General features: G+C 47.5%; 1 protein-coding gene across 5 annotated transcripts in view; it reads left to right on the top strand.

The window, feature by feature from the left end:
- Positions 1-25,614, top strand: part of GLT1D1 (glycosyltransferase 1 domain containing 1) — a 492,486-nt gene that overhangs the window by 75,870 nt on the left and 391,002 nt on the right. For all 5 annotated transcript variants that reach the window (XR_010254820.1, XR_010254814.1, XM_063964608.1 and 2 more), the window contains exon 3: positions 2,320-2,425. Coding sequence is in view for 3 of the 5 variants with exons in the window: in XM_063964608.1 (XP_063820678.1) it covers positions 2,320-2,425 (106 nt within the window). In the remaining 2 variants the exon portion in view is untranslated. The remainder of the gene's footprint in view (positions 1-2,319; positions 2,426-25,614) is intronic.

The raw sequence follows: 25,614 nt of genomic DNA on the forward strand, positions 1-25,614 counted from the left end.
TGGGAGGGCCTGCTACAGCAGGGGCCGTTTGCTTATCAAGACTTACCACGGCTACGTTTGACGGCATTGAGGTTGAACGCCAGATATTAGCTTGGAAGGGCATTCCGAACAAGGTTATTCCTACCCTGATACAGGCTAGGAAAGGAGTAACGTCAAAGCATTACCATCGCATTTGGAAAAAGTATGTGTCTTGGTGTGAATCCAGGAAGTTTCCTCCGGTGGAGTTTAAACTTGGATGATTTCTCCTCTTCCTCCAAGCAGTTGTGGGTATGGGCCTGAGATTAGGTTCCGTAAAGGTCCAGATTACGGCCCTATCCATTTTCTTCCAGAAACAGTTGGCTGCCCTCCCTGAGGTTCAGACCTTTTTAAATTCTGCACATCCAGCCTCCCTTTGTGCCACCGACGGCTCCCTGGGATCTTAACGTGGTGTTGCAGTTCCTCCAGTCGGACTGGTTTGAGCCTCTACAGGAGGTTGAGGTCAAGTTTCTCACGTGGAAGGCTGTCACTTTGTTGGCCTTGGCTTCTGCTAGACATGTGTCGGAGTTGGGGGCTTTGTCATGTAAAAGCCCCTACTTGATCTTCCATGAAGATAGAGCTGAGCTCCTGACACGTCCGCAGTTCCTTCCGAAGGTTGTGTCGGCATTTCATATCAACCAACCTATTGTGGTGCCAGTTGCTACTGACTCCTCAATTTCATCAAAGTCCATGGATGTTGTAAGGGCTCTGAAGATCTATGTGAAGAGGACTGCTCGTCACAGAAAATCGGACTCTCTCTTTGTCCTGTATGATCCCAAGAAACTTGGGTGTCCTGCTTCTAAGCAGACAATCTCTCGCTGGATCAGGTTCACTATCCAGCATGCGTATTCTATGGCAGGATTGCCGTGTCCTATGTCTGTAAAGGCACACTCTACTCGTAAGGTGGGTGCCTCCTGGGCGGCTGCCCGGGGTGTCTCTGCTGTTCAGCTTTGCCGAGTGGCTACTTGGTCTGGGTCGAACACGTTTGTAAAGTTCTACAAGGTCAATACTTTGGCCTCTGAGGACCTCAAGTGTGGTCAGTCGGTTCTGCAGGAGCCTCCGTGCTCTCCCTCCCGTTCTGGAAGCTTTGGTACATCCCCATGGTACTAATGTGGACCCCAGCATCCTCTAGAACGTAAGAGAAAATAGGATTTTAATTACCTACCGGTAAATCCTTTTCTCGTAGTCCGTAGAGGATGCTGGTCGCCCGCCCAGTGCTTCGTGATCCTGCTGTGATTACTTAGTTCAGTACTGCTTAGTTCTTGGTTAAGTACTGTTTTGTTACTTGGTAAGTAATCTTGATCAGCCGTTGCTGATGTTTCAAGCTAGTTAGCTTGGTTTGCCTTGTGTGTGAGCTGGTATGAATCTCGCCACTATCTGCGTAAAATCCTTCTCTCGAAGATGTCGGTCTCCTCGGGCACAGTTTCTAGACCGAGTCTGGCAGGAGGGGCATAGAGAGAGGAGCCAGCCCACACTCTCAAACTCTTAAAGTTCCAATGGCTCTTAGTGGACCCGTCTATACCCCATGGTACTAATGTGGACCCCAGCATCCTCTACGGACTACGAGAAAAGGATTTACCGGTAGGTAATTTTAAAATCCTATTTTTTTTTTATTTTTTTTTTCATTTTTCTCTTTTTCTTTCTTTTTTTGTCTTTTTCTGTTCTCTTTTTCTTTTCTTTTTTCTTCTCCCTCTCTCACACTCTCACTCTTTTGGGACTTGGTTCTACTAACTGATTATATAAAGAAACACATACAGGGTTGAGAGCTCTGACAGCAGCCAGATCTGTAAGAAGTAAAGTGTTTGCAAATCCTGGTCTGGACAGTACTTCTGTGCAAGTACGGTCAGTAAAAGTTGGTGCAGTGTAGCCTATAGACTGCAATGGTTATTGCTATTGAAAGTTGGTGTTCCTATCTGTTTACATTCCATGAATGCTTTGCATTTCGGAGCTTGGTAAGTTTTACATTTTTGGGACCAATAAGATTTGAAATGCTTACTATTGTGGGATATCACACATTTTTTTTTCTATGAATTTCTATCTCTTCGTAGCTTAAGAAGCAGTGGTAAACCATGGAAGAAAATCTTACTGGCAGCGCATATTTATACAGAACAAAGGCATCGCATGACCCAAAGTGATTGGACCTTTTCATTACTGTAAATTCCCTATTTACTGTTTCTTTAAACACGATAATAAAAAAAAAATTAAGTGGTCTCTTCTGGTTTTATAGATTTACTTAGGTCTTATATTTCAAATAATATCAAATAGACCACAGAGTTGTGACTGGTTTTTGTATTCTATTTTTAGGCAACAAGATCCCCTTTGGGGCAGTCTTTGGTGGGACAGACATCAATGAAGATGTGAAGAATGAAGAAAAATACAGAATTATGGGAGATGTGCTTGCAGATGCCAGGTACTGACACAGTGTCTTACTGACACAGCTACTGTATGTTGCTTCACATCATGCACATTTCCCAGCCCCACATAATGCTGTAAAGTTTAGTGTTGACTTTGAAAGTGGTTGGTGATTACTTATCTTCACATGACACGTCCATTGTCTGTCTGCGACCTAGCCTGTGATGTCTTAGCTTCCTCATATTCAATTAATCACCCGTTCTCCCACTAAAGTAAAAAAATAAAAAATAAAAATACTTCTCCTTTTGATAATTGCAAAAGAAAATGTGTGCTTCTGCTTTCTGTTGCTTGTGCAGTTGGTGGATTTACCATGTGAGTGACGCGAGAGTTCTGCGGAGCCATTTAGTTTGGATTAGTGGCAGCACATTTTGTGTAATGTATATTTTCTTAAAAGCTGCACATACTTCACTTTATAGAAGGTGGGACAATTGTTCCCAAAATTAGCAGCTGGCACCTAAACTTGGGAACTAAATACTGTAAGGGTCCATACCTATGTTGCATAAGCAGGCAGGCAACATGGCATCCTGGGCAGCATAGAGTTACCATACATATTTCACTGGTCTGTGACCACCATGACACATGACCAGCCTATGCCCTACATGTACTGCCTTTCTGTGACCACCATAACACCATTATCGGCATGTGACCACATTAAGTTTACCTGCCTTTGACCTCAATAAGGACCACAAGGGAAATGAATGTTCCAGTAAACAGAAGTGATATGATGGTCAAACAGCTGCATGTGGAAGAGCTTTCCATTATTAGGACGACACAGCGGTCAAGGCACATATTTATACCACTAACAAAGAAAAAGGTAGATGAATGAAACAACACTTTTTTTTTTTTTTTTTTCTAAATGAGGATGTAAAGTTAAATTAATAGTCTCTATGGGGTATATTTACTAAAGTGCAGTTTTTAAGACGTGGAGATGTTGCCCATAGCAAACAATCAGAATTTATGTAACTTATCTAGCACCTTCTAGAAAATAATAGCTAAAATCTGATTGGTTGCTATGGGCAACATCTTCACTTTTTAAAACCCGCACTTTAGTAAATATACCCCTAATTATTTTCTGATATACTATCTGTACCTTTTGCTACACCTGAAAGTGAGTGGGAGTTTAGGAGGGTTAAAAAATGGCTGAGAAGTTGTATGAAGATGTTAATGTTGATTAACTTACAGGACAGAAAAGCTATACCTTTTACACTAAAACCTTAGCCGCTGCGGCTGCTGGATGTAATCCTTAACCTACGTACTTTTTACCCAGTTAGCGTACACAGGCCCGTACCGTGTAAGCACTTTGGGTACACACGCCGCAACGGTCGTACAAAGTACACACTTTGCGTACACACCGACACGCTGTAAGCACAATGCAGCTACACGTGTGGCTGAAATACACCTTAAACCTTAGCAGGAAAGGGACACGACACCAATTGTATTTAAATATGTTGGGATCCGACCCACCAACAGTTATTTACTAGCAGGGGGTTACAATAGTAATGCAATTCACAATAAGAGATGCAGGCTACAATCAATGATACATACGTTTGTCCGCAAACGCCACCCGGTCCCGGTCCTCGGTCAGTCAGGATAGATGACTTTCAGAGAATTTGTGGCCGGCCAGGCAGCTTGGCTTTTTATACATTTGTCCATTTCATGATACAATAGAAACTGTAATCTCTTCACCCATAGGTCACAGGGCTGGTCATTTACAGTACAGGAGGGGTCATAGGTCGGTTTGAATAGGTGGGTGATGCCTGGCTCAGGTGCACTTGCAGATGGTCTCCACTGGATTCCCGCCGAATATCAAAGTACAGTAAATACAGTGTAATATTAATATTCTGTTCCTGCGCATATCTATGCGCAGGAGCGTGCTATCTTCTGCAAACTGCTACCGGAATATTGCTCTTAAAATACTGTACAACTGGATACCAAACACCACCTCCTAACCTAATTCTGTCCCCTCATATCCTGTAAAGGTGAATTCCTTTGTTACTGTACCTTTTAAGAAAGTGTAACTTGCTGGTGTGGTGCATGTAGGCTGTGTGTAAATCGTGCACTATGTGAATTAAATATGAAATGTGGCTTTTCCATGCAAAAACATATGCTACCGTAATTACTCATACCACGCGATAATACGCACTACCGCGTGAGCGGTCATACGCAACCTGCGAGTATGTGCACGCACGGCAGAACAAATAAGAATTTACTTACCGATAATTCTATTTCTCGGAGTCCGTAGTGGATGCTGGGGTTCCTGAAAGGACCATGGGGAATAGCGGCTCCGCAGGAGACAGGGCACAAAAAGTAAAGCTTTCCGATCAGGTGGTGTGCACTGGCTCCTCCCCCTATGACCCTCCTCCAAGCCTCAGTTAGGTACTGTGCCCGGACGAGCGTACACAATAAGGGAGGAATTTTGAATCCCGGGTAAGACTCATACCAGCCACACCAATCACACCGTACAACTTGTGATCAAACCCAGTTAACAGTATGATAACAGAGGAGCCTCTGAAAGATGGCTTCCTAAACAATAACCCGAATTAGTTAACAATAACTATGTACAATTATTGCAGATAATCCGCACTTAGGATGGGCGCCCAGCATCCACTACGGACTCCGAGAAATAGAATTATCGGTAAGTAAATTCTTATTTTCTCTATCATCCTAGTGGATGCTGGGGTTCCTGAAAGGACCATGGGGATTATACCAAAGCTCCCAAACGGGCGGGAGAGTGCGGATGACTCTGTAGCACCGAATGAGAGAACTCCAGGTCCTCCTTAGCCAGAGTATCAAATTTGTAAAATTTTACAAACGTGTTCTCCCCTGACCACGTAGCTGCTCGGCAAAGTTGTAATGCCGAGACCCCTCGGGCAGCCGCCCAAGATGAGCCCACCTTCCTTGTGGAGTGGGCCTTTACAGATTTAGGCTGTGGCAGGCCTGCCACAGAATGTGCAAGTTGGATTGTGCTACAGATCCAACGAGCAATCGTCTGCTTAGACGCAGGAGCACCCATCTTGTTGGGTGTATACAATATAAACAACGAGTCAGATTTTCTGACTCCAGCTGTCCTTGCAATATATATTTTTAATGCTCTGACAACGTCCAGTAACTTGGAGTCCTCCAAGTCACTTGTAGCCGCAGGCACTACAATAGGCTGGTTCAGATGAAATGCTGACACCACCTTAGGGAGAAAATGCGGACGAGTCCGCAGTTCTGCCCTGTCCGAATGGAAATCAGATATGGGCTTTTGTAAGATAAAGCTGCCAGTTCTGACACTCTCCTGGCCGAAGCCAGGGCTAGTAACATGGTCACTTTCCATGTGAGATATTTTAAATCCACCTTTTTTAGTGGTTCAAACCAATGAGATTTTAGAAATTCCAAAACCACATTGAGATCCCACGGTGCCACTGGAGGCACCACAGGAGGCTGTATATGCAGCACTCCCTTAACAAAAGTCTGGACTTCAGGAACTGAAGCCAATTCTTTTTGAAAGAAAATCGACAGGGCCGAAATTTGAACCTTAATAGATCCCAATTTGAGACCCATAGACAATCCTGATTGCAGGAAATGTAGGAATCGACCCAGTTGAAATTCCTCCGTCGGAGCACTCCGAACCTCGCACCACGCAACATATCTTCGCCAAATGCGGTGATAGTGTTGCACGGTTACTTCCTTCCTTGCTTTAATCAAAGTAGGAATGACTTCTTCCGGCATGCCTTTTTCCTTTAGGATCCGGCGTTCAACCGCCATGCCGTCAAACGCAGCCGCGGTAAGTCTTGAAACAGACAGGGACCCTGCTGAAGCAAGTCCCTCCTTAGAGGTAGAGGCCACGGATCTTCCGTGATCATCTCTTGAAGTTCCGGGTACCAAGTCCTTCTTGGCCAATCCGGAACCACTAGTATCGTTCTTACGCCTCTTTGCCGTATAATTCTCAATACTTTTGGTATGAGAGGCAGAGGAGGAAACACATACACCGACTGGTACACCCAAGGCGTTACCAGCGCGTCCACAGCTATTGCCTGCGGATCTCTTGACCTGGCGCAATACCTGTCCAGTTTTTTGTTGAGGCGAGACGCCATCATGTCCACCATTGGTCTTTCCCAACGGGTTACCAGCATGTGGAAGACTTCCGGATGAAGTCCCCACTCTCCCGGGTGAAGGTCGTGTCTGCTGAGGAAGTCTGCTTCCCAGTTGTCCACTCCCGGGATGAACACTGCTGACAGTGCTATCACATGATTCTCTGCCCAGCGAAGAATCCTTGCAGCTTCTGCCATTGCACTCCTGCTTCTTGTGCCGCCCTGTCTGTTTACATGGGCGACTGCCGTGATGTTGTCCGACTGGATCAACACCGGTTTTCCTTGAAGCAGAGGTTCTGCCTGGCTTAGAGCATTGTAGATTGCTCTTAGTTCCAGAATGTTTATGTGAAGAGACGTTTCCAGGCTCGTCCACACTCCCTGGAAGTTTCTTCCTTGTGTGACTGCTCCCCAGCCTCTCAGGCTGGCGTCCGTGGTCACCAGGATCCAATCCTGTATGCCGAATCTGCGGCCCTCCAATAGATGAGCACTCTGCAACCACCACAGAAGAGATACCCTTGTCCTTGGAGACAGGGTTATCCGCTGGTGCATCTGAAGATGCGACCCTGACCATTTGTCCAACAGATCCCTCTGGAAAATTCGTGCATGGAATCTGCCGAATGGAATTGCTTCGTAAGAAGCCACCATTTTTCCCAGGACTCTTGTGCATTGATGTACAGACACCTTTCCTGGTTTTAGGAGGTTCCTGACAAGCTCGGATAACTCCTTGGCTTTTTCCTCCGGGAGAAAAACCTTTTTCTGAACCGTGTCCAGAATCATCCCTAGGAACAGCAGACGAGTTGTCGGCATTAACTGGGATTTTGGAATATTCAGAATCCAGCCGTGCTGTTTTAGCACTTCTTGAGACAGTGCTAATCCCCTCTCTAGCTGTTCTCTGGACCTTGCCCTTATTAGGAGATCGTCCAAGTATGGGATAATTAATACGCCTTTTCTTCGAAGAAGAATCATCATCTCGGCCATTACCTTTGTAAAGACCCGAGGTGCCGTGGACAATCCGAACGGCAGCGTCTGAAACTGATAGTGACAGTTTTGTACAACGAACCTGAGGTACCCCTGGTGTGAGGGGTAAATTGGAACGTGGAGGTACGCATCCTTGATGTCCAAGGACACCATAAAGTCCCCTTCTTCCAGGTTCGCTATCACTGCTCTGAGTGACTCCATTTTGAACTTGAACTTCTTTATGTACAGGTTCAAGGACTTCAGATTTAGAATAGGTCTTACCGAGCCGTCCGGCTTCGGTACCACAAATAGAGTGGAATAATACCCCTTTCCCTGTTGTAGAAGAGGTACCTTGACTATCACCTGCTGAGAGTACAGCTTGTGAATGGCTTCCAAAACCGTCTCCCTTTCTGAGGGGGACGTTGGTAAAGCAGACTTCAGGAAACGGCGAGGCGGATCTGTCTCTAGTTCCAACCTGTACCCCTGAGATATTATCTGCAGGATCCAGGGATCTACCTGCGAGTGAGCCCACTGCGCGCTGAAATTCTTGAGACGACCGCCCACCGCCCCCGAGTCCGCTTGAGAAGCCCCAGCGTCATGCTGAGGCTTTTGTAGAAGCGGGGGAGGGCTTCTGTTCCTGGGAAGGAGCTGCCTGTTGGTGTCTCTTCCCCCTTCCTCTGCCTCGTGGCAGATATGAATATCCCTTTGCTCTCTTGTTTTTAAAGGAACGAAAGGGCTGCGGTTGAAAAGTCGGTGTCTTTTTCTGTTTGGGAGTAGCTTGAGGTAAAAAGGTGGATTTCCCGGCTGTAGCCGTGGCCACCAAATCTGATAGACCGACTCCAAATAACTCCTCCCCTTTATACGGCAAAACTTCCATATGCCGTTTTGAGTCCGCATCGCCTGACCACTGTCGCGTCCATAAACTTCTTCTGGCCGAAATGGACATAGCACTTACCCGTGATGCCAGTGTGCAGATATCCCTCTGTGCATCACGCATATAAAGAAATGCATCCTTTATTTGCTCTAAAGACAGTAAAACATTGTCCCTATCCAGGGTATCAATATTTTCAATCAGGGACTCTGACCAAGCTACTCCAGCACTGCACATCCAGGCTGTCGCTATAGCTGGTCGTAGTATAACACCTGTATGTGTGTATATACTTTTTTGGATATTTTCCATCCTCCTATCTGCTGGATCTTTAAGTGCGGCCGTCTCAGGAGAGGGTAACGCCACTTGTTTAGATAAGCGTGTGAGCGCCTTGTCCACCCTAGGAGGTGTTTCCCAGCGCGCCCTAACCTCCGACGGGAAAGGGTATAAAGCTAATAACTTCTTTGAAATTAGCATCTTTTTATCGGGGGCAACCCACGCTTCATCACATACATCATTTAGTTCTTCTGATTCAGGAAAAACTATAGGTAGTTTTTTCACACCCCACATAATACCCTGTTTAGTGGTACCTGTAGTATCAGCTAAATGTAACGCCTCCTTCATTGCCAAAATCATATAACGTGTGGCCCTACTGGAAAATACGGTTGATTCGTCACCGTCGCCACTGGAATCAGTGCCTGTGTCTGGGTCTGTGTCGACCGACTGAGGCAAAGGGCGTTTTACAGCCCCTGACGGAGTTTGAGGCGCCTGGACAGGCACTAACTGATTGTCCGGCCGTCTCATGTCGTCAAACGACTGCTTTAGCGTGTTGACACTATCCCGTAATTCCATAAATAAAGGCATCCATTCTGGTGTCGACCCCCTAGGAGGTGACATCCCCATATTTGGCAATTGCTCCGCCTCCACACCAATATCGTCCTCATACATGTCGACACACACGTACCGACACACAGCAGACACACAGGGAATGCTCTTAACGAAGACAGGACCCCACTAGCCCTTTGGGGAGACAGAGGGAGAGTTTGCCAGCACACACCAAAAGCGCTATATATGACAGGGATAGCCTTATAATAAGTGCTCCCTGTATAGCTGCTTTTATAATATAATTTTTGCCACTATTTTGCCCCCCCTCTCTTGTTTTACCCTGTTTCTGTAGTGCAGTGCAGGGGAGAGACCTGGGAGCCGTCCTGACCAGCGGAGCTGTGTAAGGAAAATGGCGCTGTGTGCTGAGGAGATAGGCCCCGCCCCTTTTCCGGCGGGCTCGTCTCCCGCTCTTTAGTGTATTCTGGCAGGGGTTAAATATCTCCATATAGCCCCCGGAGGCTATATGTGAGGTATTTTTTAGCCAAATAGGTTTTCATTTGCCTCCCAGGGCGCTCCCCTCCCAGCGCCCTGCACCCTCAGTGACTGCCGTGTGAAGTGTGCTGAGAGGAAAATGGCGCACAGCTGCAGTGCTGTGCGCTACCTTTAGAAGACTGAGGAGTCTTCTGCCGCCGATTCTGGACCTCTTCATGTTTCAGCATCTGCAAGGGGGCCGGCGGCGAGGCTCCGGTGACCATCCAGGCTGTGCCTGTGATCGTCCCTCTGGAGCTGATGTCCAGTAGCCAAGAAGCCAATCCATCCTGCACGCAGGTGAGTTCACTTCTTCTCCCCTAAGTCCCTCGTTGCAGTGATCCTGTTGCCAGCAGGACTCACTGTAAAATAAAAAACCTAAGCTAAACTTTCTCTAAGCAGCTCTTTAGGAGAGCCACCTAGATTGCACCCTTCTCGGCCGGGCACAAAAATCTAACTGAGGCTTGGAGGAGGGTCATAGGGGGAGGAGCCAGTGCACACCACCTGATCGGAAAGCTTTACTTTTTGTGCCCTGTCTCCTGCGGAGCCGCTATTCCCCATGGTCCTTTCAGGAACCCCAGCATCCACTAGGACGATAGAGAAAGTACGTGCACGGAGGCCATCTGTGTGGTGTTTGTACTTGGTGCGTATGGCTGCAATATTTTCGACTTTGACAAAGGAGAATTGGGATTTCTCCCTGTGCTACAGACTCTACAGTGGGGCAGGAGGGTGTGTTTGGGGTGGGGGTGGGGGGGGATTCACCTCAGTGTGGAAGATAGAGCTGAGCGGAGGTAGAAAATGGTAAGAAAACTGCAGATTTGAAAGTAGGAACCACAGAGAATGACTAATGTGAGCCATGCGTCAGACCAACTTTCATCCAACCGTCCAACTAGTCTGTCCAACTAAAACACTGTCCCATTCACCTAACAACTTTTTCATCAGACCATCCAACCTTTCCAACTTGTGATGACACCTAAGTAGAAAGACAGTGTCTGTCTACTTCTGCATATTTTGAATATGTATTTTTATATATAAAAAAAACTTTGCATATTTTTTGTTTTTACTAAAACTAGGGTATTGTTTTTTACAATTCTTTTTTAGTGAACTATAGTTTTATTTTAGGTATACTGTACATTATAGAAGGTAGATTACTTTGCACAGATACTGTTTATTATTATAAATTGTCCCTCTCAGGGAGTGAGTGCAACGACCCCGGGGCAGAGTAGGACCGGTACACTGGTTTTGGGTTCCAGGGGCACACGGGGGTCACATAGGCAGGGTGAGGTAATCAGTGTGGAGTGATGTTTTATCTTCTATGTCCCCCGATGCAGGGGAGCTCAGCCCTCTCTCAGCCCCAGGCCACTGCCCACTCCAACTCCTCCTCCTCTGCAGCCTCTTCATTGTCAGCACCACGGAGGGAGAGACGGGCGGAAAAAACTAAGAACCCATAGTCAGGCAGTGCTAACCCCTAATGCTGGGTACACACTGGCAGATATATTGGCCAATCAATTGATCTGCCAATATATGTTTTGCTGATCTGCAGGTGTGTACAAGCAATATGTCTGTGAACAATGTCTTTCACAGATATATTGGTGTATCTTTCTGTGTGTATGAGCAACCAAAATTTCTCATACGTCCTAGAGGATGCTGGGGACGACATCAAGACCATGGGGTATAGACAGGATCCGCAGGAGACATGGGCACTCCAAAGACTTTTCATTGGGTGTGAACTGGCTCCTCCCTCTATGCCCCTCCTCCAGACCTCAGTTTTAGAAATGTGCCCAGGTCGACTGGATGCACTCTGAGGAGATCTACTGAGTTTCTCTAAAAAGACTTATGTTAGGTTTTTTATTTTCAGGGAGATCTGCTGGCATCAGACTCCCTGCTTCGTGGGACTGAGGGGGCAGAAGCAGAACCAACTTCCTCAGTTTCATGGCTCTGCTTCTGGCTGACAGGACACCATTAGCTCCTGAAGGGAACTGAACGCTAGCCGTGTCTAGATGCTCACTCCCACAGCACGCCGTCACCCCCCTCACAGAGCCAGAAGTCAGAAGACAGGTGAGTATGAGAAGAATTATCTTCAATCAAGTAAGTGACGTCTGAGGTGCGGCGCGGCTGGCGGGAGCACAGTGCGCCATTGCTACACACACACACACACACACACACACACACACACACACACACGCGCACTCACGCACTGCAGGGTGCGGGGGGACCTGGGGGCCCTGGGCAGCAAGAAAAATACCTCAAACTGGCTATAAGGGGATATAAGATGCTGCTGACACAGCCCTACCCCCGCCTGTATAAATAATAAGTCAATATATTGAGTGAAAGGACGCGCCATTGTGGGGGCAGAGCTTCTTCCTCAGGCAGCCAGCACACTACTCAGCGCCATTTTCTCTCTCTCCTCAGGCTGCAGAGAACACGCTGGTCCTCTCCTCCACTTCTGACAAGTACAGGGTGCTATAAAGGGGGGGCACAAAGCGATTGTGGTGCATTTGATAGTGTATATTACTATTTAAAAGCACTTTTGGGCTGTGGACATACTGTGTTCACAGGCAATACTGGCGCTGGGATTGTGAACTGGCTGTTCCTATCCTGTCTCTCTGACAGATTTTACTGTGGGTCTGTCCCCAAAATAAGTCCCAGTGTGTCTGTGAGTGTGGTGTACACGTGTGAGGCATGTCTGAGGCAGGGAGTTCCTCCCCGGAGGAAGCCAATTTAGGGACACAGAGTTGTAATGTGGTGGCGCTACCGGCACACCAAGAGCCTGCATGGGTGAAAGAGCTACGGGACAGTATGCATCTGATTAACCGTAGATTGGATAAGTCAGAATCTAAGGCTGCATGCTGGAGAAAATCTGTGGAAAATGTGATTTTTCAGGATGCTGTTATTCCTTATGCGGGCGGCCCCTCTGGGTCACATAAGAGACCATTTGCAAATGTTGTAAACACTGATACCGACACGGATTCTGATTCTTGTGTCGACAATAGTGAATCCAGATAGATAGATCATAAATTGGCAAAAAGTATACAATATATGATTGTGGCTATAAGGGACGTGTTGGAAGTTACAGAAAGCACTCCTGTACCTCAGGAGAAAGCTTATTTATGTAAGGAAAAGAAATCCAAAGTCACGTTCCCTCCTTCACACGAACTAAATGCTCTGTTTGAAGGGATGTGGGTGAATCCTGATAAAAAATTTCATATTCCCAAAAGGATTAACATAGTTTATCCTTTCCCGGTTGAAGACAGGATAAAATGGGAGTCACCCCCTTTGTTAGACAGTGCACTTTCCAGGTTGACAAAGAAGGTAATTCTCCCTGCTCCTGCCACGGCTTCTCTTAAAGAGCCGGCAGACCGCAAAATGGAAACGACATTGAAATCCATTTATGTTACCAATGGTACACTGCTCAGGCCCACTATTGCCTGCGCATGGGTGATTCGCGCTATTGAAAAATGGTCAGAAAGCGTGTCATCAGAAATTGACACGATTGATAAAGATGAGATACTCCTTAAGTTAGGGAATATCAAGGACGCTGCCGCCTTGCTGGAAGCAATGAAGGATATTTGACTCTTGAGTTCACAAGCTGCTCTGTTTGTGTTATGCACACCAGTGCCTGCAGGAAAGTACTGGTGTCAGGACTGTTATGCACTCCAGTGCCTGCAGGAATGTACTGGTGTTTGAACTGTTATGCAAAACAAATGGACTTACAGACAGACTGGGGAATATGACATAACGTACACAGAAGGTGATAGGGTAACAAAATACACACAAAGTGAACAGAGAAGCCCAGAGGCTAAGGAACTGGGTATCTCCCTTGTATTAGAACTGCTCAGATGAGAAAAGCAAGATGTTGTGTTTTAATACGTAGAGAACCCGAAATGCTGTTGCTAAGGGCAACAGCAAAACCCTAAAGGGTTACCAACGGGTGTGGCAGTAAACTCCTTGGTCAGAGATGGAATGATAGACACAAGGAGAGTCTCCACAATCCTAATTCTCACTTGCAGTGCACAGGTTCAGCTTACTGCCACTAAACTGACCCCTGACACCTAGCAAAGTGAGACAGGATTAGACAGGCAAGTCTTAGAATACAGCCGCAAACTTGCTAAGTTCACAGAGTAGTAACAGAACCCCAGCAAGCTAAACGACTGACTCCAGTCTTACTGCTAGGTCTGGATTGGCAGAGTGTAATACCAAATCCCCAGGCCTATTTGCAGTAAGCAACAAACAAATACAAAGCTACACAGTACTGGCTAACTTTCAGAAACTGACTAACCAACAAAGATTCAGCAGCATCTGCTTACCCTGAGAAGAGGCCTTATAAAGCAGGTGCTGTTCACGCCCCACTCAGACCTCACAGACTGTGAGCACAAAAACCAGCACCGGATCCCCTGCCATGCACAGAGCCTATAACCACTGCACAGCAAAAGACCCGAACCGGAGTATCAGCTGCGCTCAGGTCACTCCGCTAGCACTTGTCTCCCGGTTGCCATGACGACGTGGCAGCACAGGGCAGGAGACCCTAACAGTTTGTCCTGTATGATCACAACAAGATTGGCTGTCCTGCTTCCATGCAGACTATTGCACGTTGGATTAGAAATACGATTCAGCAAGCTCATACTACGGCTGGATTGCCGTTACCGACGTCGGTAAAGGCCCACTCCACTAGGAAGGTGGGCTCATTCTGGGCGGTTGCCCGGTGGGGTCTCGGCATTGCAACTTTGCCGAGCAGCTACTTGGTCAGGGTCAAACACATTTGCTAAGTTCTACAAGTTTGACACCTTGACCTAAAGTTTGGTCAATCGGTGCTGCAAGGTCATCCGCACTCTCCCGCCCGTACTGGAGCTTTCATATAGACACCATGGTCTTGATGTTATCCCCAGCATCCTCTAGGATGTATGAGAAAATAGGATTTTGATAACCTACCGGTAAATCCTTTTCTCCTAGTACGTAGAGGATGCTGGGCGCCCATCCCTGTACGTACTGTACCTGCAGTTTAGTTATTACAGTTACACAAGTTGTGTTATCTGGGTTTCAGCATGTTGCTGCAATTAGTTCATGCCTGTTGGCGTGTGTTATGTTGAATGCCATGTGTGCGGCATGGTTGAGGGTGTGAGTTGGTAGATATCTCACCACTAGTTAAGTAATTCCTTTCCTCGAAATGTCAGTCTCCCTGGGCACAGTTCCTACAACTGAGGTCTGGAGGAGGGGCATAGAGGGAGGAGCCAGTTCACACCCAATGAAAAGTCTTTAGAGTGCCCATGTCTCCTGCGGATACCGTCTATACCCCATGGTCTTGATGTCGTCATCTCCAGCATCCTCTACGGACTAGGAGAAAAGGATTTACCGGTAGGTTATCAAAATCCTATTTCTCTATCGTCCTAGTGGATGCTGGGGTTCCTGAAAGGACCATGGGGAATAGCGGCTCCGCAGGAGACAGGGCACAAAAGTAAAGCTTTCCGATCAGGTGGTGTGCACTGGCTCCTCCCCCTATGACCCTCCTCCAAGCCAGTTAGATTTTTGTGCCCGGCCGAGAAGGGTGCAATCTAGGTGGCTCTCCTAAAGAGCTGCTTAGAAAAGTTTAGCTTAGGTTTTTTATTTTACAGTGAGTCCTGCTGGCAACAGGATCACTGCAACGAGGGACTTAGGGGAGAAGAAGTGAACTCACCTGCGTGCAGGATGGATTGGCTTCTTGGCTACTGGACATTAGCTCCAGAGGGACGATCACAGGTACAGCCTGGATGGTCACCGGAGCCTTGCCGCCGGCCCCCTTGCAGATGCTGAAGTAAGAAGAGGTCCAGAATCGGCGGCAGAAGACTCCTCAGTCTTCTAAAGGTAGCGCACAGCACTGCAGCTGTGCGCCATTTTCCTCTCAGCACACTTCACACGGCAGTCACTGAGGGTGCAGGGCGCTGGGAGGGGGGCGCCCTGGGAGGCAAATGAATACCTATTTTGGCTAAAAATACCTCACATATAGCCTCCGGAGGCTATATGGAGATATTTAACCCCTGCCAGAATCCGTTAAGAGCGGGAGACGAGGCCGCCGAAAAAGGGGCGGGGCCTATCTCCTCAGCACACAGCGCCATTTTCCCTCACAGAAAGGCTGGAGGGAAGGCTCCCAGGCTCTCCCCTGCACTGCACTACAGAAACAGGGTTAAAACAGAGAGGGGGGGCACTAATTTGGCGATATGCTTATATATTAAGATGCTATAAGGGAAAACACTTATATAAGGTTGTCCCTATATAATTATAGCGTTTTTGGTGTGTGCTGGCAAACTCTCCCTCTGTCTCTCCAAAGGGCTAGTGGGTCCTGTCCTCTATCAGAGCATTCCCTGTGTGTGTGCTGTGTGTCGGTACGTGTGTGTCGACATGTAGGAGGACGATTTTGGTGAGGAGGCGGAGCAATTGCCTGTAATGGTGATGTCACTCTCTAGGGAGTCGACACCGGAATGGATGGCTTATTTAGGAAATTACGTGATAATGTCAACACGCTGCAAGGTCGGTTGACGACATGAGACGGCCGACAAACAATTAGTACCGGTCCAGACGTCTCAAAAACACCGTCAGGGGTTTTAAAACGCCCGTTTACTTTAGTCGGTCGACACAGACACAGACAGGGACACTGAATCCAGTGTCGACGGTGAATAAACAAACGTATTCCTTATTAGGGCCACACGTTAAAGGCAATGAAGGAGGTGTTACATATTTCTGATACTACAAGTACCACAAAAGAGGGTATTATGTGGGATGTGAAAAAACTACCATAGTTTTTCCTGAATCAGATAAATTAAATAAAGTGTGTGATGATGCGTGGGTTCCCCCCGATAGAAAATTATGGGCGGTATACCCTTTCCCGCCAGAAGTTAGGGCGCGTTGGGAAACACCCCTTAAGGTGGATAAGGCGCTCACACGCTTATCAAAACAAGTGGCGGTACCGTCTATAGATAGGGCCGTCCTCAAGGACCAGCTGACAGGAGGCTGGAAAATATCATAAAAAGTATACACACACATACTGGTGTTATACTGCGACCAGCGATCGCCTCAGCCTGGATGTGCAGAGCTGGGTTGGCTTGGTCGGATTCCCTGACTAAAAATATTGATACCCTTGACAGGGACAGTATTTTATTGACTATAGAGCATTTAAAGGATGCATTTCTATATAGGCGAGATGCACAGAGGGATATTTGCACTCTGGCATCATGAGTAAATGCGATGTCCATAACTGCCAGAAGATGTTATGGACACGACAGTGGTCAGGTGATGCAGATTCCAAACGGCACAAAGGTGTATTGCCGTATAAAGGAAGAGGAGTTATTTGGGGTCGGTCCATCGGACCTGGTGGCCACGGCAACTGCTGGAAAATCCACCGTTTTTTACCCTAAGTCACATCTCTGCAGAAAAAGACACCGTCTTTTCAGCCTCAGTCCTCTCGTCCCTATAAGATCATATCTGCCCAGGGATAGAGGAAAGGGAAGAAGACTGCAGCAGGCAGCCCATTCCCAGGAACAGAAGCGTTCCACCGCTTCTGACAAGTTCTCAGCATGGCGCTGAGACCGTACAGGACCCCTGGATCCTACAAGTAGTATCCCGGGGGTACAGATTGGAATGTCGAGACGTTTCCCCTTCGCAGGCTCCTGAAGTCTGCTTTACCAAGGTCTCCCTCCGACAAGGAGGCAGTATGGGAAAAAATTCACAAGCTGTATTCCCAGCAGGTGATAATTAATTTACCCCTCCTACTACAAGAAAAGGGGTATTATTCCACACTATATTGTGGTACTGAAGCCAGAAGGCTAGGTGAGACTTATTCTAAAAATTTTTTTTGAACACTTACAAAGGTTCAAATCAAGATGGAGTCACTCAGAGCAGTGATAACGAACCAGGAAGAAGGGGACTATATAGTGTCCCGGGACATCAGGGATGCTTACCTCTATGTCCCAAATTTGCCCTTCTCACTAAGGGTACCTCAGGTTCGTGGTGCAGAACTGTCGCTATCAGTTCAGACGCTGCCGTTTGGATTGTCCACGGCACCCCGGGTCTTTACCAAGGTAATGGCCGAAATGATGATTCTTCTTCGAAGAAAAGGCGTCTTAATTATCCCTTACTTGGACGATCTCCTGATAAGGGCATAGTCCAGGGAACAGTTGGAGGTCGGAGTAGCACTATCTCGGATACTGCTACAACAGCACGGGTGGATTCTAAATATTCCAAAATCGCAGCTGATCCCGACGACACGTCTGCTGTGCCTAGGGATGATTCTGGACACAGTCCAGAAAAAGGTGTTTCTCCCGGAAGAGAAAGCCAGGGAGTTATCCGAGCTAGTCAGGAACCTCCTAAAAACAGTGCATCATTGCACAAGGGTCCTGGTAAAAATGGTGGCTTCCTACGAAGCAATTCCATTCGGCAGATTTCACGCAAGAACTTTTCAGTGGGATCTGCTGGACAAATGGTCCGGATCGCATCTTCAGATGCATCAGCGGATAACCCTATATCCAAGGACAAGGGTGTCTCTCCTGTGGTGTTTATAGAGTGCTCATCTTCTAGAGGGCCGCAGATTCGGCATTCAGGATTGGATGCTGGTGACCACGGAGCCCAGCCCGAGAGGCTGGGGAGCAGTCACACAAGGAAAAAATTTCCAGGGAGTGTGATCAAGTCTGGAGACTTTTCTCCACATAAATATACTGGAGCTAAGGGTAAATTTATAATGCTCTAAGCTTAGCAAGACCTCTGCTTCAAGGTCAGCCGGTATTGATCCAGTGGGAAAAACATCACGGCAGTCGCCCACGTAAACAGACAGGGCGACACAAGAAGCAGGAGGGCAATGGCAAAAACTGCAAGGACTTTTCGCTGGGCGGAAAATCATGTGATAGCACTGTCAGCAGTGTTTCATCCCGGGAATGGAAACTGGGAAGCAGACTTCCTCAGCAGGCACGACCTCCACCCGGGAGAGTGGAAACTTCATCGGGAAGTTTTTTCCACATGATTGTAAACCGTTGGGAAATACCAAAGGTGGACATGATGGCGTCCCGTCTGAACAAAAAACGGGACAGGTATTGCGCCAGGTCAAGAGATCCTCAGGCAATAGCTGTGGACGTTCTGGTAACACCGTGGGTGTACCAGTCGGTGTATGTGTTCCCTCCTCTGCTTCTCATACCTAAGGTGCTGAGAATTATAAGACGTAGAGGAGTAAGAACTATACTCATGGCTCCGGATTGGCCAAGAAGGACTTGGTACCCGGAACTTCAAGAGATGCTTACAGAGGTCTTATGGCCTCTGCCGCTAAGAAGGGACTTGCTTCAGCAAGTACCATGTCTGTTCCAAGACTTACCGCAGCTGCGTTTGTCGGCATGGCGGTGGAAAGCCGGATCCTAAGGGAAAAAGGCATTCCGGAAGAGGTCATTCCTACCCTGGTCAGAGCCAGAAAGGAGGTGACCGCACAACATTATCACCAAATGTGGCGAAAATATGTTGCGTGGTGTGAGGCCAGGAAGGCCCCACAAAGAAATTTCAACTCGGTCGTTTCCTGCATTTCCTGCAAACAGGAGTGTCTATGGGCCTCAAATTGGGGTCCATTAAGGTTCAAATTTCGGCCCTGTCGATTTTCTTCCAGAAAGAATTGGCTTCAGTTCCTGAAGTCCAGAAGTTTGTCAAGGGAGTATTGCATATACAACCCCCTTTTGTGCCTCCAGTGGCACTGTGGGATCTCAACGTAGTTCTGGGATTCCTCAAATCACATTGGTTTACAACCAGTCAAATCTGTGGATTTGAAGCATCTCACATGAAAAGTGACCATGCTCTTGGCCCTGGCCTGGACCAGGCGAGTGTCAAATTGGTGGTTTTTTCTCAAAAAAGCCCATATCTGTTTGTCCATTCGGACAGGGCAGAGCTGCGGACTCGTCCCCAGTTCTCTCCCTAAGGTGGTGTCAGTGTTTCACCTGAACCAGCTTATTGTGGTGCCTTGCACCTACTAGGGACTTGGAGTACTCCAAGTTGCTAGATGTTGTCAGGGCCCTGAAAATAGGTTCCAGGACGGCTGGAGTCAGGAAAACTGACTTGCTGTTATCCTGTATGCACCCAACAAACTGGGTGCTCTTGCTTCTAAGCAGACTATTGCTAGTTGGATGTGTAATACAATTCAGCTTGCACATTCTGTGGCAGGCCTGCCACAGCCAAAATATGTAAAGGCCCATTCCACAAGGAAGGTGGGCTCATCTTGGGCGGCTGCCCGAGGGGTCTCGGCTTTACAACTTTGCCGAGCAGCTACTTGGTCAGGGGCAAACACGTTTGCTAAATTCTACAAATTTGATACCCTGGCTAAGGAGGACCTGGAGTTCTCTCATTCGGTGCTGCAGAGTCATCCGCACTCTCCCGCCCGTTTGGGAGCTTTGGTATAATCCCCATGGTCCTTTCAGGAACCCCAGCATCCACTAGGACGATAGAGAAAATAAGAATTTACTTACCGATAATTCTATTTCTCGGAGTCCGTAGTGGATGCTGGGCGCCCATCCCAAGTGCGGATTATCTGCAATACTTGTACATAGTTACAAAAATCGGGTTATTATTGTTGTGAGCCATCTTTTCAGAGGCTCCGCTGTTATCATACTGTTAACTGGGTTTAGATCACAAGTTGTACGGTGTGATTGGTGTGGCTGGTATGAGTCTTACCCGGGATTCAAAATTCCTCCCTTATTGTGTACGCTCGTCCGGGCACAGTACCTAACTGGCTTGGAGGAGGGTCATAGGGGGAGGAGCCAGTGCACACCACCTGATCGGAAAGCTTTACTTTTGTGCCCTGTCTCCTGCGGAGCCGCTATTCCCCATGGTCCTTTCAGGAACCCCAGCATCCACTACGGACTCCGAGAAATAGAATTATCGGTAAGTAAATTCTTATTTTTTCTGATGTATCTGCAGATCAATTGAACTGCAGGAATAAATGCCAGTGTGTACTCAGCTTTACACGGACATGGTGGAAGCAGCAGAAGTCCTGGCTACTCCACTGGGACTGAGGCGCCTTAGGGGCAGGAAGAAGAGGAAAGGAGTGCTTGAGCACTGTGGGGATGCCCCTGCGGCCAGAGCTTGCACTCCCTTGGTCCTGGTAGCGGGGTGCCTCCTGTTGATGGGGGTAGGGGGTCAGTCACGGGGGTGCTCCTGATCAAGGGGAGAGGCAGGAGTCAGTCGCTGCAGGGGTGGGGATATTGTACTTGCAGGATACACTGAAGGTGCTTCTGTTGGGGAGGTGACCGCACTGGGTGGATGGGGGATGACGACTCATGCTTGCAGGGGATACTGGAGGTGCTGCTGTTGTAGTGGGTTGATCACGGTGGTGAAACTAGTGATGCAGACACTCAGTGCAGGACTGATCCAGCACTGATCCTTCCGCTGGGCTGACTGGAGTAGCTCGGGCAATGATGAACATGATGACTTTGTAGAAGTAGGCGAGCACTGAAAAACGCAAATTGAATTTGGCCCTTCGTCTCATCCCTTCTTCATCGACTCGTGATGTGTAGCATTGCTCCATGTGAGCATGAGACCTAATGATGAGAAGCAATCTGCCGTCCTTCCCTCAGTATTCAGCTCCATGCTTCCTCCACCAACTCTACTGTATCATCTTCTCTCATAGACTCTAGTGCCAGTACCAGTTTCACAGAACCAGCGCTACATAAATAAATGAATTGGAATTTACTGAGAGAATGCTCCTCTCTGTGTCAAAGATTGCCATCAAGGCCTAGAATTATAGTGCAAGGTGAAAAGTTCCAATATGTCTTAGCTGAAATAGCTGCATGTTTTAATTATCAAATTCGTACATCTTAATGTTTACTGAAGGTTTTCTTCCCTTTTTTTATGGAAATGTTTGACTTAATCCCTATATAAAACTTTTTTTATGCAAACTGTTTATTGAAAAAAAGTTGACAATGCAAAATGCATTTACAATAAATGAAAGGATTCGGGTGACAAAAAAAAATCACAGTGTAGTACCGGAATTGTAGGCATAAAGACTTATGGGGTATATTCAATTGAAGTCGAAAGCTGCCGTCTGTCGAAAACACATCCGTTTTCGTCTTTTTTAGGTCGGTAGGGGTTCTGACCTATTCAATCTAACCCCAAATTATTCGTCAAGTCGAGGGCAGACTAGGGAGAGCAGCGCTACAGCAATGGCTGTATAGCCGCTGCTCTCCCTCGTCTGCCCGCTGGTCCCCCCCCCCCATCTCTCTGCCTCTCCCCGTCCCCGCATCACAGCCGCCGCTCACGGCAGCGGCCACCCGGCTCCAGCAAGGGAGGTCTCGCTTGCAGGAGCCGGGTGGATGCTGCTGTGAGTGACTGCTTTGATACATCCTCCGGCGCTGCTCTCCCAGTCTGGCTGCCTGCGGCTCTCCCTGTCTCTGCTCCCGCATCTCACTTCGACTTTTTTAAAGTCGAATTGAGAGTAGAATTGAGAATCGAAAAGCAGGGCCGTTTTAACAGTAGGGTACAGCAATGCACTCCAGCAGTAGGGGGTATCAGCGGCAGCTTTGATGACCCGCGGGCGGTAGTGGGTGTTCTATCTTCCACTCAGCATGTAGGACATGGAGCAGTCATTTCTGCTAATGACTTCTTTACTGCACAGATGGTGGGAGATGGGACGGGAGGGAGAACATTAAACTGTAGAAGGGGGCATTGGGCTGAATGATGGAGCCCCAGTACTTGACTTCCAGGGTGGTAGGGGGTGTTTAATGTGCAGGGGAGGGGTAGATAGTGGAGTGGGCTTCATATTCATAATTTTCTGGTGAGCTGTCAGCTTGCTTGACTGCAGATAGCTCAAATTTTTGTAAATAGATTTCTTAGCTTTCAATTGGATATAAAACTAGGGAGTTCCACCTTTCAGGAGGTACTGGGGACTTGGGGATCAGAGATCAGGAACCAGAGTAATCCACCAACGAAATTATAAAACTGCATACCAGGCATGTGAAGCTGGAGCAGGGACCAGCTGCTAGAAGGCGGATATCTCTGGTTCTGCGCATAGGAGAGATAAGATGCCAGTGTGCAGTGAAAGGGGAGAGTCCCAGCTTTTGGTGTATACCCTCAGAACAACTCTAAGTCAGGTAGAGCCCGAGATATCTGGTGGGGAAGAGCAATTAACATGCTTGGATGGGGACCATTGCTTTTAAGTCGGATATCTCCGGTTCCCCAGGGCGATTTTCAAAAATCTGGTACCCCTGGAAAGAGGGGACCCTCAGCTATCAGCCTAGGGCCCTTATACTCCTGGGGCCCTTGGGCAAGTGCCCATTGGGCCCATACGAAAAGACGGCCCTGACGAAAAAGGGGCCACCCTGCTTTTGAGACAAGCACGCGGATCGGCAGCTATTCCGCTGATCCACGTGCTTTTCGACAAGTCGAATTCCTCGACTTGACGAATAATATGGGGTTAGATTGAATAGGTCGGAATCCCTTTCGACCTAAAAAAGTCGAAAGCTGCCGTCTTTTTGACAAACGGCAGCTTTCGACTTCAATTGAATATACCCCATAATCTGTAAGGATACATGATAAACACTAAAAAGTGACCCTGAAATTAGGGAAGCCATTCCTGTCCTATTTTTGTAATCCTGTGATTCTGGTTTAAAAAAAAAACTAAATCCCAGGTTTCCTGGGATTGAATTGTACAAAGATAGCCTGCCCCTTCCCCCTCGTGTTGTCCTCTTCCATGCTCATTTGCAGTAGAAGAGCTGGAGCCAATCCTGGGATCCTGGACGTTTTTCAGTCCCAAAAATAGTCGGAACTATAATCATTGGAATACCATAAAACCTGGGATTTAAACACACTGTGCGTTGGGCCGGTGGGATAATACTTACCTTTTCGGTTCCAGACGCATTATCTGGTCCCCTTAATCTCTTCCAGTTGCTGTTGAATAGATGCAGTCCCATGATGCAGCTGCTCTTAGTCACTGATTGGCTGGGATCATGCCGCACACAGTGATGAGGTCACCTTGCAGTGCACTCCCAGGGACTGTGAGCAACTGCATCACATATATTGGATTAAAAAAAAAAAAAAAAAAAAAAGAATCCCACTCCAGAATAGCAGAATTGTGGTTTCTTTAGTACTCGCCACAGCCAGTAAACAGTCCATTTGCCAGGCATCAAACCTCTGGAAAACACGGAGTGAACTCCTTGAATGGAGCAAGTTTATTAAACATGCTGATATGACTTGGGCAACCTACCTAATCTGTGCTGTAAATACACTTACATTGGTTTTTGTATTGCTTAAAAGTTTTGCTGGGTTTCCATCAAGAGAACAGACTACCTGCCAAAGGCTGCAATGTATCCTGTGCCTGGCAGGGTTATGTTACTCGGGGGAAGGGGGGATTTTATTTATTTAAAGAATCTAAGAAGTTTTTTGTAGTGTAATATATTCACTCTAGTTATGTCTGAATGATGCCTGTGAAAATGTGGGTCAGCGCATTATGTGTAATAGGGTAGTGACATATAGAGGTAGTGCTTCACACAACACGAAGTGATCCCGGAAGCCATGAGCCATTCATACAAGAGACATTATTTTCATGAAGAGATGTGTTTAAATGAGGAATTGAAAGTGCTCTTGTTCTGGAGGGGGACACCCCTTTCCTTCTCTGAGGTGACAAAATATTGTGCAAGTTATAAACTGTCTTAAAGTGCACTGGTCACATTTCTGCAGCAGGATTCATTGGTTTCCACAGGAAAACATTGGGGTGTAGAGTGGATCTTGATCCTGAGGCACCAACAGGCTAAAGCTTTTGGCTGTTCCAGGATGCATTGGGGCCTCCCCTATAAACCCCGCTTCCAGGCACTGAGAACTCCGTTTTTGAGTTGGTGCCTGTAGCAGCAGGTCACCTAACAGGAGGGCTGTACTGGGCAGCCCTGAAAAAGCTTTCATAAGAAGATTTATTCAACTGGGCTGTCAGCGCTGTATGTCAGGGTGGTGCATTCACTCTGCCTGTTACCACCGTCACCTCACTGAAGGAACAGAGAGATAAGCGTGTGGAGGGATGCCTGAAGTCTGTATACTCCATTACTGGGCTGCAAAAGGTATTGAGGCGTGGTTTCAGGCATTAGAGGAAGAGCTGCCCGAGGATATATCTGACAATGCCAGACAATACCTGTCTCACAATGCCACCGCCACCTAATACGTTCAGGAGGTGTCCTCTGAGGCGGGTGTATTTGCAGCCTCGGCGTCGATCACGTTTGTCCTGGCTTGCCGCATACTGTGGTTGAGGTCATAGAAAGTGGACCCGAACCCTAAAAGACCTTGGAGGTACTCCCCTTCACTGGAGACATTATGTTTGGGGAAGACCTAAATAAAATAGTTTCTGAAATAGCAGCCGCTAAGACGGCTTTTGTCCCTACTACTAATCCTTCTGCAGAAGGCAATAGGTACCACTTTTCATTCCTTTTCGGCCTCAAGGGAATGCAATAGGTCAGGCATACCCGAGACAATCTTGTGCTCCTAAAACCACAAAGCCCAAGGCCAAACAATCCTGCGCAGCCCATCAGCCTGCTTCAAAACATGACAAGCCTGCTGCATGATGGGGCGGGTCTCCCTCTGGGGTATCCCAGGGAGGGAGGCCGACTTCTACAGTTTACTTCTTGTTAAAAACTACTTCAGATGCATGGGTACTGGAAGTTGTCTCTCACGGGTACTCTCTCATTCAAGAGACGTCCCCCTCGCCAGTTTTGCACTACGGCCCTCCTTTCGGATCCGTTATAGGGGCAAACTCTACAAACTGTGGTGAGTTCTCTCCTGAGTACAGGAGTGATTGTGCCGGTACCTCAGTCCCAGAAGGCAGAGGTTATTAATTGACCCTGTTTCTGTCCGAAACTCAGTGGGTCCTTCCGGCCTATATCAAATCTTTGTACAAGCTTGTGAGAGTGTCCAGGTTTCACATGGAAACACTGCGCTCCATTGTACTGGCTAGCTAACCCGGAG

This window comes from Pseudophryne corroboree, chromosome 1 (assembly GCF_028390025.1).
Source record: "Pseudophryne corroboree isolate aPseCor3 chromosome 1, aPseCor3.hap2, whole genome shotgun sequence".
Lineage (NCBI taxonomy): Eukaryota > Metazoa > Chordata > Amphibia > Anura > Myobatrachidae > Pseudophryne > Pseudophryne corroboree.